At 49.9% G+C, this 11,725-nt stretch overlaps 1 protein-coding gene across 1 annotated transcript; it reads left to right on the forward strand.

The window, feature by feature from the left end:
• Positions 1-2,360: 2,360 nt before the first annotated feature.
• On the forward strand, positions 2,361-11,695 carry Gpatch3 (G-patch domain containing 3). The gene is made up of 7 exons (XM_036177431.1): positions 2,361-2,828; positions 5,423-5,838; positions 7,583-7,757; positions 8,399-8,458; positions 10,181-10,302; positions 10,543-10,670; positions 11,097-11,695. The coding sequence occupies exons 1-7, from the start codon at positions 2,375-2,377 to the stop codon at positions 11,311-11,313; spliced, it is 1,572 nt and encodes a 523-aa protein (XP_036033324.1). The 5' UTR covers positions 2,361-2,374; the 3' UTR covers positions 11,314-11,695.
• Positions 11,696-11,725: the final 30 nt, after the last annotated feature.

The raw sequence follows: 11,725 nt of genomic DNA on the forward strand, positions 1-11,725 counted from the left end.
AACACCTTACCAGTGACCACACTACTGAAGAAAATGTCTCTTCCTCCCTTTAGTGTGACTTTTCTGTAGGAAATGAAAACAATGATCTCCTCACCCTAGATAGGGAAACAATGACAGACCAAAGTCCACATAACATTAACCAGCAATGATTCTCCCAATGTCCAACTTGGTGAACCAATGAATTTATTGGAGTTATTTTCAGGAGTATGGGTAAGGGGTTTCTTATAGTAGCTAGATGACTCAAAAGCAGACAACAGCATTACTGAAAAGTTATCCCAACATGGGTGATGAATCACAAAAGCTGCACCTCTGGAGTTCCCCACTGGACTTGCAGGCAGCCAGACAGGTTAGAAAGTCTCTTTCCTCCAGCAGTCCTTACTGCTTATATCTGCTTGGGGAGGGGACTTTGTGAATCTTGTATGTTTTAGGAACTGAGACTTTTGAGTTGTATACTTTTCTAAATTGTATTTTGTATGTATATCTGTGTATTATGTGCATTCCTGGTGTCCTCAGAGGACAGAAGAAAGCATCATATCCCTTGGAACTGGAGTCACAGATGGTTATAAACTGCCAAGTGGGTGGTAGAAATTGAACCTGAGCCAAAGCTCTCAACCACTGTTATCTCTCCAGCTCCTGTTGTTTACTTGGGGACTCTTAAGGACCTTCCACCCAGGAAAGAATGTTTCAATACAAGGAAATTGCTACAGAATAACCCTTCCTACTGAAAATACCAAGCAGACACCATAACAGGCTGTCAGTCTTCTCTCAGAGATCAGGCCTCAATTTCAGTTTCCTGAGACTTGAGCAGCAGTTTCCAGGAGGGCCATGAACAAGACATAGTCCTTGCAGTAGCTCCCTTTCTGCACGTACTCTGACTGCTCAAGGTTCAGCCTACTGTTTACTGTTTGGGACCCCTTGCCAACTTAGAGCTACGTGCATGGGTCAATGTGAATGTGTGAGGCCAGCCAGCCTCCATGGCAGCTCAAGGACAGAGCCTGGGACTTGTCCAGGCCTGTCCCAAAATCATAACTGTAACCTCCAACCAGTAAATTCAAAGGTTACACACCCTCACCCAGTCATATGATGCAAAGGCTTGTACCATCCTGCTTGCAATTTTTCCCTTTAAAAAAACCCTCACCCTGAGAGCTCAGGGCCAACCTCCTCCATCCGCTGTGACAAGTGTTGGACATGGACCAAGCCTGGGCTAGCTTGTTTTCAGTAAACCCCTTTGTGTTTTGCATTGTATATCGGCTCTGTGGTGGTCTTGCTCAGGGGGTCTCGCTACATGGCACAACATTACCATTCAACAGCTTATAAATTCTTAGGGTGGGGTCCAGACTCAGCCTTTCCATCCTCCATGGTAGGAGGCTGTAGGGCCTAATTTTGGCCAGATCTGCAGTTGTTATGAGTTCAAGAATGCAACCAGGAGGCTAGGTGATGGGTCAGCGATACGAGCATTCTCTGCTTTTGAAGAGGATCTGAGTTGGGGTTCCAGAACCCACCTGGCAGCTCACAACTCTGCTCCAGTTCCAGAGGATCCGCCGCCCTCTTCTGGCCTTCCGGAGCACTGCACACACAGGAGTTGCATTATGGTAGTCCCAGTATGGATGCTGTTCATGTGTAAGGAACACAAAACACCCTGTAGGGGAGGTAGCCCACTGCTGGCCCTAGGATTTTCATTTAATAACCCATGGCTTCTGGGAATCGTTTCCTACATCCATATAGGTACTTGTTTTTATTTTGTTATTTAACTTTTAAAATTTGTTAAAGCTTTATGTGTGAGGGGTTTTGCCCACCACGTGTGTGCACCGGAAGAGTATGAGCCTCCGTGTAGCATGTAGGTGCTGGGGATCCACCCCAGGTACTCTGTGAGAACAGCAAACGCTCTTAGCTGCTGAGCCATCTCTTCACCCCAAACCCCTAGACAGGATCCCTCTCTATGTAGCCCTGGCTGGTCTTGAACTCACAGACATCCTCCTGCCTCTCAAGTGCTGGGGTTAAAGGCGTGCGCCCCCACGCCCGGCTTTTTCAACTTTTAGATTCAACCTTGTTGTGTAGCGCTGGTTGGATCGGTATTACTTAGTCCAATCCTGCATCAAACTCCGCCAGCTCTCCTGGCTCAGCTCCAGGGTGCCGCGCCCAGGGTGTCTCGGTGCTGGGTTAGCTCTCCCTGAGCCGCAGCGCAGCCCATCGGAAGAGTTTCCCGTCATCATCGGTGCATCTGAACACACGGTTTCCGCCCAAGAGCCGCTAAAGCAAACACAGCTCGGAGGACTGACCGGTCCTAGAACTGGCACTCTAGAAGCCGACTCCAGAGTCCGAGACGTGGTGTTCTCGCGAGAGTTGACTCCCAGCGATCATGTGACAACCCAAGATGGCGACGCCCAGGGAGGCGGACGAAGAGTCGCCGGTGTACCTGGTGGTGAGTGGTATACCCCCTAGGTTACGCTCGGCCCAGCTACGGAACTACTTTAGCCAGTTCCGGGAACAGCGCGGCGGAGGCTTCCTGTGTTTCCACTACCGACATCGGCCGGAGAGCGGCCCTCCGCAGGCGGCGGCTCCCGACGCCGCCCGAGCTGCCCCCGACCCTGCTGCTGAGGATCGGCTTCTCGCCCAGGCCACAGCCCCCGATGCCCGCGCTGTCCCCTCCCGGAACTCTGCTCCCGTCCCGACCCGCACCTGCTGCTGCATCGTCTCGGTGCGGGGAGTGGCACAAGCTCAGCGGCTGCTTCGCATGTACTCGGGCCGCCGGTGGCTGGACTCTCAGGGGACCTGGCTCCCCGGGCGTTGTCTCATCCGCAGGCTTAGGCTACCCACTGAGGGTTCAGGTAAGAGGGAGAGAGAGGCCTTGGGACGGAGGCACATTTCCTGGGTAGTGGAGATAGGTCAGACCTCTGCTTACCGCTGTTTAGGAGTTTTAAGTCCGTTCTGGACAAAAGTGCGCGTTTTCAACCTCAACTTGCACTTAAAAGACAGAAAACCAAACCAGAGACCTATGTAGATGAGTTTCCAGTTTGTCCTTTATTAAGACCATTCCTCTGAGGAGTTGATTTTGCACAACCGATAGGATTTTTCGGAAAGAAATTTGGAGTCAGGCGTGGTGGGGCACGCCTTTAATCCCAGCACAAAAGAGGCGGAGGCAGGTGTATCTTTTGAGGCCAGCCTGGTCTACAAAGCCAGTCCCACGACAGCCGGGGCTCCGCAGAGAAACCTGTCTCCAAACAAACAAAGGAAATTTGGTTTCTTCTATCTTAATATAAGCGACTGAAGAACTGGCTCTGCAGAGGAAAGAATTAACTCTAGAGAGCACGGGAGATCGCTGCTGGGCTGCAGGAGGCAGCAGAAGGGGGCGGGGCACAAGTGTGTCCATTAGGGAAAAGAAAGCCAAGAGTTTTCAAATGCCAGATGGAGAAGTTTATACAAATGATTTGAAACAGTTCTTCCTTGGCTACAAAGAGTCATTAACAAATGTGGTGTCGAACACCTTTAGTGCTAGCACTTGGGAAGCATAGGTAGGTGGATCTCTGTAACTTCCTAAGTTGGAGGTCAGCTTGGTCTAGAAAGTGAGTTCCAGGATTAAGTAGCTCAGACCCTATCTCCAACAAACAAACAAACAAACAAAAAACAAACTGACGCTGGTTCAAGGGTGAACAAACAGTTGCTGAGCAAATGTCTTCAGAGAAGGATGTGTGTGTGCGCGTTTGTGCGTGCGTGCGTGTGTGTGCGCGCGCAAGGTTATGGTTTTGGCAAAGTCTTTAGGAGCAATGTCTAATCAAGGTATACTTCATGGGAGCAATGAGTTGCTTCTCTGTGTCATATAGCCTATGCTGACCTCAAACTCTGTGTGTGTTAGAATGACGCTGAACTAGGCATGGTAGTTCATGCTTTAATCCCAGGAAAGGCAAGCAGATCTCTGGGTTCAAGGCCAGCATGGTCTACACATGGAGTTTCAGGCCAGACAGGGCCTTTCTCAAAAATAAAGAAGGAAAAGAAAGAACCTTGAGCTCCTAACCCTCCTGCCCCGCTTCAAGTGCTGGGATTATAAGTGTGTGACACCATATCTGACCAGTCCATCATTTCCTTATTGAATTCTCAAAACAATCCTGGGCCACCAACATGGCCAGATCTGAAGACCTGAGTTGGATCTCCAGGACCCACATGGTGGAAGGAGAGAACACACATTTACACACCACTTACACACACTAATCAAGCAAATCATAATTTAAAAAAATCATTTGATATGCCTGGAACACAGATATGTGCAGTGGGAATTGGTGACAGCTGAGCACCCAACGGTCAGCATAGGACTGGAAATATAGTTGAGAGGTAATGATTCTATCTCTGGTACCAATAAAGGCTAATCGTCAGGAAGCAGATGTTGAAGAAACCGGTATATTCCTCCAGGGAGATAAGAAATACGAGGGCTGGAGAGATATGATGGCTCACAAGTTAAGTGCACTTAGTTAAGTTACTGCTCTTGCAGAGGATTCTTTTTTTTTTTTGCCAGAGCTGAGGATCGAACCCAGGGCCTTGTGCTTGCTAGGCAAGCCCTCTACCACTGAGCTAAATCCCCAGCCCCCAGAGGATTCTTAATTCCCAGCATCCACATGGCTGCTCACAACCGTCTTTAACTCCATTCTCGGGGTTCTGACCTGCACGGGCTCCTTCATGCATGTGGTGCACATACATACATACACTCAGGCATATATACAGAATCATCTGTTTGAATTATTTTGTGGAGACAGGATACACATGTGCTTTGACACTAGTGTGGAGGTCAGAGGTCACCTTGCAAGAGCCAGTTCTCTCCTCCTACCCTGTGGATTCTGGGGATCAGACTCAAGGCCTCCAGTCTGGAGGGAAGTTCATCATGTTAGCCCTTTTTGGAGACTGGCCTCCAACTCAAGCTCCTCCTGCCTTGCTTTCCTGGGTGCTGGTCTCTCAAATGTATGCCACCGTGCCTTATAGGAATCAGCTTTTTAAAAAAATATTTATTTTATGTATATGAATGACCTGTCTTCATGCACACCAGAAGAGAGAATCAGATCCCATAACAGATGGTTGTGAGCCACCATGTGGTTGCTGGGAATTGAACTCAGGATCTCTGGAAGAGCAGTCAGTGCTCTTAACCTCTGAGCCATCTCTCCAGCCCCAGGAATCAGCTTTTAAACTGAGATTTACTACTGACTTGAGTATTACTGAAAGCTTCTAGGGATTTGTTTGTTTGTTTGTTTTGGTTTTTTGAGACAGGGTTTCTCTGTGTAGCTTTGTGGCTTTCCTGGATCTCGCTCTGTAGACCAGGCTGGCCTCGAACTCACAGAGATCCACCTGCCTCTGCCTCCCGAGTGCTGGGATTAAAGGCACGCCACCACCGCCCTGCCCTTCTAGGGATTTAACATCCATTCTTCCCCTCTTCCCTAAGATCTAGGGCCCTTTCCCTTTAAGACCCGGAAGGAGCTCCATAGTCGAAAGGCAGACAGTGAAGCTTTTACCCTGGCTGACCTGAGGCAGCTCCCCGAGCTGAATCCACCAGTGCTGATGCCCAATGGGAACGTGGGCACGCCCCTGCGGGTCTTTTTGGACTTGATCCGGGCCTGCCGGCTTCCACCTCGAATCATCACCCAGCTGCAGCTCCAGTTCCCCAAGACAGGCTCATCCCGGCGCTATGGCAATGTGCCCTTCGAGTATGAGGACTCGGAGACTGTGGAGCAGGAAGAACAGGTGTATACTGCCGACGGGGAGGAGATCCCCCAGGAAACCTGCTTGGAAGATCCACCAGCCAGCCTCCTGGATGAGCCTGAGGGTGAAGAGCAGCCAGAAGAGTCTCACTCGGAGGACGTGAGTCGTGCCGCCTTTGCTCATCTCTAGCAGAGGCCAGGCCAGGGCTGGAAATCTTTTGGTAGGATGCTCACCCAGCGAGCACAAAGCCCTGAGTTTGAACCCCAGAGCGCACCAGTCTGACCGGGTGGTGGTACACACCTGTAATCCTGGCATTATGAGAGGTCCAGGCTTGGGGGGGGGTCAGAAGTTCAAGGTCATCTTCAGCTACAGAGTTCAAACCCAAGCCAGGATACATGAGACTCTGATTTAAAAAAAAAAAAAAGACGGACCAAGGTTAGTTCTCCTCACGTGTATGATGGAGGTTCCTCTGTGGAGAAGAAGCACTCCAGCAGTGAGTGTAAAACTCTCTTTACATTTTATGCTTTTTTTTCTTTTTTTTTTTTTTTTTGGTGGGGAGGGTGTGTCCAGGGTGGTTTTTTGTTTTGTTTTGTTTTTTTGGAGACAGGGTTTCTCAGTGTAGCTTTGCGCCTTTCCTGGAACTCACTCTGTAGCCCAGGCTGGCCTCGAACTCACAGAGGTCCACCTGCCTCTGCCTCCCGAGTGCTGGGATTAAAGGTGTGCGCCACCACCGCCCGGCTGTGTCCAGGGTTTTTATCAGAAGATTTTCAAGTGTATTCTACTCAGAAAGTGTTGAAGGCTATGGGAAGGCTCCTTTTCACAGATGGAAGGTACCAAGCCAGAGATGTATAGGAATTTACTCAGAAGTGTGTAAGGAGGTAGGAGCAGAGTTAGAGGTGGGAGCCCAGTTCCTTCTCGAGGCTTCTCCAACCTCTGGGCTTTTATCCAGGGCCTTGCTCACCTCTATTCTGGTCTCACCAGCCTCCAATCTTAACTTTGTCAGCAAAATAGACATTGTCATCATCTCCTTTCTCCATGAATCAAGTGAAGTGGGATTTGTTGTGAAGCCTTATTTATTTATTTGTTTGTTTGTTTATTTATTTATTTATTTATTTATTTTGCATTTGAGATGGTCATGTGTAGTCCTTACTGACCTTCACCTCCCGGGTGGGAAAAGCGAGGCGTGGTGTTTCAGGTACTCAGCCCAGTGTTGTGATTGTACACGAGCACCACCTGCTCTGCAGCCTTGGTTCCTGTGGCCTCCTGGGGTTTAAACCAGGGTAGGGTACTGGGGGAGTCAAGCCAAGGGTTATCCTGCCATTCCACAGGTCCAGTTAAGCATATTGTAGTAAGAACTAGAGTTCAGTTCTAAAGACACTCTATGATCCGTTTCCTGCTCTGGAAGAGCCTAAATGTTGAAACGTGAAAGAAAGAGCGTGGAAAGGCTGTGTGGAGATGACCTGGGATTGCCCACTGGTTCAGCTGCTCTTGGCATAGTGTTGTGGGCAGGTTACCTCGGACCTAAGATCCCCCTGACCACTGGGATTATCCCAAGAACCCAGTTATAGGAAGGGCCTGAGCAGCAGGAAATGCTACTTAGTCCTTGTCCTGTCCCTAGAGAGAGCTGTGTACTAAGTGGGCTTTTGTGTCCTGGAGGACTCAGCGTGAGGACTTGACCAAGAGGAGAAGCAGAGGGATGGAGGAGGGACTGTTGGGCCAGAGGCACAGAACTGAGTGAGTCGGGAGTGAGGAGCAGAGGGGTGGCGCCGGGGTTATAAGTCCAGATGTGCTGCTTCTGGAGAAGCCTGAAGGCATGGTGCTGAGGTCCAGGTCCCGTGTCCCCCGCTGGGCCCTGAGGTCTGCAGGTCAGACACACAGGTCACCTCTCCCTCCTCTCTCCCAGGATGATGACCGGTGTGAGGAGTGGGAGCGTCACGAAGCCCTGCATGAGGACGTGACCGGGCAGGAGCGGACTGCCGAGCGGCTCTTCGAGGAAGAGATTGAGCTCAAGTGGGAGAAGGGTGGTTCTGGCCTGGTGTTCTACACCGACGCTCAGTTCTGGCAGGAGGAGGAAGGAGGTGAGGCTGTGGCCACTGTGACAAATGCGGAGATGCGTTAACTTCTGAAGGGAAGAGCCTTGGCTCGGATTGGAGGTCTGAAGGCATGAGCGATTGATTGGTCCTTATGCCTGTGGTGAGGCTGCACAGTGTGGTTGAGTACATGGCGCAGGAAGCCTATTCGCCTCACGGCTGGGAGGCAAGGGAGAGAGAAGGAAGACAAGGCCGGGGCCCACAGTCCCTTTGAAGGTCATGCATGAAGCAAGCTCCACCTGTTGAAGTTCCCATTTCTTCCCTGTGCTGTGGACGAAGCCTTTAATCCATGGGCTTTGTCGGGAATCTTTCAGATCTAGACTCTTAGGTTGGTACCCAGGCAAGGGCTGTCAAGCCAAAGTTGGGGCCTCTGTTCCCCATAGAGATTCCCTGACAGTCTAAATAAAGCTAGGAAATGGCTTCCATCCTGTTTTGGAATGAGGAATTGGTCTAGAACCTGGAATGTTTGTCTAACACTAGATTTAGCTCAAAACACAACTGGGAGTCATTGGGGCGGGGCACAAAGCTGGGTGGGAGATCACTTTTAGCTTGTGCGAGGCCCTGGGTCTGATCCCTAGCCCCAGAACCAAAGAACTCGGAGACCTCAACCCATGCTTCTATCCCTGTAGATTTTGATGAGCAGACGGCCGATGACTGGGATGTGGACATGAGCGTCTACTACGACAAAGGTACTGGACGGGGTGGAGTCCTGGAAGGGCAGACCACTGTACACTTGTTCTCAGTGTGCTCAAGGAGAATGGTTCTAGACCCCCCTGTGCATACCAAAATCTGCAACGCTTTCTTACACAATGGTGTAATTGCTTAGACCTCCTCACACATCCTCATGCATACTTTAAATAATCTCTCTCAAAAAAAGTTAGCAAGGGCTACATCTCAGGAAGAAAATTACTTGCCAGCTACGGTAGTGTCCATTTGGAATCCCCGCACTGGCGAAGTGAGTGAGACGTGAAGATTTCTGCAAGTTTGAGGTCAGCATGGGCTACAGAGTGAGCTCTTACCGCAAAACCAACCGACAAGTTCTGTAGATGTTTCATAGAACCTAATGCAATATAAACACCATGCATCTAGCCTTACTAAGGGAATAATGATGGGGTGGGGAGTCCATGTGTTGGTACTGATAAAGATATTTTCTGAGTAGCTTCAAAATGGTTGGATCTGCAGGTGCAGAACCTGTAGAAACAGGATGACTGTACACACCATCTCTGCTTGAGAGTACTCACTGTAGTTAAGTGTTGGTAGTGGGCAGGCCCTCGACCCTCTCTGGTAGGGGCCTATGGGAACACCTCAGGTTCTGGGTGAACAGGCTACAAATAGAAGTTTGGCCTTTGATCAACTTATAGCTCTGAAGTGATAAATGACCTGGATTTTATTTATTTTTTGTTTTTGAGACAGGATCTGTGTACCCCTGGCTGTCCCAAAACTTGATATGTAGACCAGTCTGGCTGCTTTTTTTGTTTTGAGACAGGCTTTCTCTGTATAGTTTTGGTGCCTGTCCTGGATCTTGCTCTGTAGACCAGGCTGGCCTCAAACTCACAGAGATCCACCTGGCTCTGCCTCCCAAGTGCTGGGACTAAAGGTGTGCGCCACCATCGCCCAGCTCCTGGCTGCTTTTTTTTTTTTTTTAATACTTTATGTACATTGGTGTTTTGGTACTCTAGATTTATAGACAGTTTTGAGCTGCCATGTGAGTGCTGAGAATTGAACCCGGGTCCTTTGGAAGAACAGTCAGTACTCTTAACTGCTGAGCCACCTCTCCAGCCCCTGGCTGCTGCTTTTTTTTTTTTTTTGATAAAGATTTTTATTTATTTTTTGGTGTTTTGAGATAGGATATCACTGTGTAGCTCTGTAGAGCTACACTATATAGATCAGGCTGGCTTTGAACTCACAGAGGTCCACCTGCCTCTGCCTCCCAAATGCTGGGATTAAACGCATGTACTACCACACCCAGCTAGGATTCATTATTTTTATATTATGTGTATGTGTGTTTTGCTTGCATGGGAATATGACACGTGCCCTGATACCCTTGGAGTACATGCGAGGGCTTCACATCTCCTGGAACTGGAGTTACAGTTGTGAGCTGCCATGTACATGCTGAGAAATGAACTCAGGTTCTGTAGAGAATCAGTACATACTCTTAACTGCTCAGCCATCTCTCTAGCTCCCAGTAATCTGATTTCAGATTTCATCTCTGTCTGTTGTTCTGTGACTTTTCCGCACTGTCCCTCATCTGTAAGAGGAGAACTGTGGTTTCTGTTCTTGTGTGTTCCCATCTCATAAGAGAGATTATAGGACAGTATGAAGATGAATCAGTAAGTCTTGTGAGGGGACCCCGCAAGATCAAGATCCTTGAGGAGAGGGACTTTTTTACGAGATGGGTTATGGTTCCTTAGATGGTGGAGACAAAGATGCCCGCGACTCTATCCAAATGCGCTTGGAACAGAGACTCCGGGATGGCCAGGAAGATGGCTCTGTGATAGGATGCCACGTGGGCACTTTTGAGCGCCACACCAAGGTCAGTGCTGCCCAACCCACTGACACTTCCTGTGTTTCTCCTCCAAGAAGCATGCCTCCCTCCTTCTTCCTCTTTCCTTTCCTTCCTTCCTTCCACTCTCCCTTCATGCCTTACTTCCTGTAGCCCAGCCTGACCTTGAACTCAGATCCTTCTGCCTCTGCCTCCCTAGTGATGGGACACGGACAACCTTGTCAACAAACCTCAGTCACTTTTCTTGATTCCCACTGTTTCCCTTTGCAGGGCATTGGCCGGAAGGTGATGGAGCGCCAGGGCTGGGCTGAAGGCCAGGGCCTGGGTAGTCGGTGTTCCGGGGTGCCTGAGGCCTTGGATGGTGATGGCCAGCACCCCAGATGCAAACGTGGATTGGGGTAAGTGCACCCCTGAAGGGCTCCCTAGGGTCATCATCCAGCAATGATGCTATTTGGTTTCCCTCTTCCCATTGCTTTTGAGATGCATTCTTTATGTTCATTTTAGACCATATCCTATAACTTAAAAGGATCATGGGTCCTCCAGGAAAGTCATTTCCTCAAGTCTAGGTTTGGGCTTGATAAGGGAGTCTGTTGTGGGAATGCAAAGTCCAAGGTTCCTTGTAGTTGGCACAGACCTTGTCTCTAGAAGTCGGAGAGCAGAGTTCCAGATATTTAAAGTTTTGTCTTTGGTGCTGGGGGTGTGGCTCAGGGATGAGTGTTTGCTTGGCCCTGGGTCCAAACCCTACCAGCACAAGACAGTTGTGTCTTACAGAACAAACCAGATAAGGTAGTAGCTACTTCTGTCCCTTGCCCTGTTTTATCCAGGTACCATGGAGAGAAGCTACAGCCATTTGGGCAACTGAAGAGGCCCCGTGGAACTGGCTTGGGGCTCATTTCCACAATCTATGATGAGCCTCTTCCCCAAGACAGGACGGAGTCCTTGCTCCGACGCCAGCCACCCACCAGCATGAAGTTTCGGACAGATGTGACTTTTGTGAGGGGTTCCAGCTGTGCCTTGGACAGACCCATGGAGCCTGAGTGAAGCTAGGTCCTTGGTCAGGGTCACTCAGCTCCAGGAAAATAGCCTGGCTGTTGCCTTGTGGACCTCTGAAGCAGCCAAGAGCCTAGGAGTTCGCACAGTAGGCTCATGTACTACCTCAGAGATGATTTCACAACAATGCCCCCTGCTTCTGGGGTGGTCTCCGAACCCTAGTCCTTATTTGGGCTCGCCCCAGAGATCTGGACTGCCTATGGCGCGTTCAAGTCGGTTTGGGGGGGTCTGAAGGAGGGCGTCACGAGACCAGAAAAAGAAAAGGGACCAGAGAAGAAGTGATCCCGAGGGTCGGGCGGTCCTCACCACCGCCACCCTTTGGCTGGGCGGGTCTGCGCGAGAATAAACGAGTTTAGGACTGGACCAGGCCTGGAAGTTTGCCTTAGAGAAGCCGGGGGAACCC

This window comes from Onychomys torridus, chromosome 2, assembly GCF_903995425.1.
Source record: "Onychomys torridus chromosome 2, mOncTor1.1, whole genome shotgun sequence".
In the NCBI taxonomy this organism is placed as follows: Eukaryota; Metazoa; Chordata; class Mammalia; order Rodentia; family Cricetidae; genus Onychomys; species Onychomys torridus.

What these genes read in the sequence shown, in the direction of transcription:
- Gpatch3 (XM_036177431.1), top strand. Translation starts at nt 2,375, where the DNA reads ATGGCGACGCCCAGGGAGGCGGACGAAGAGTCGCCGGTGTACCTGGTG. An exon ending in GCTACCCACTGAGGGTTCAG is followed by an intron (nt 2,829 to 5,422) that starts GTAAGAGGGAGA and finishes CTCTTCCCTAAG; the next exon opens with ATCTAGGGCCCTTTCCCTTT. An exon ending in GAGCGTCTACTACGACAAAG is followed by an intron (nt 8,459 to 10,180) that starts GTACTGGACGGG and finishes ATGGTTCCTTAG; the next exon opens with ATGGTGGAGACAAAGATGCC.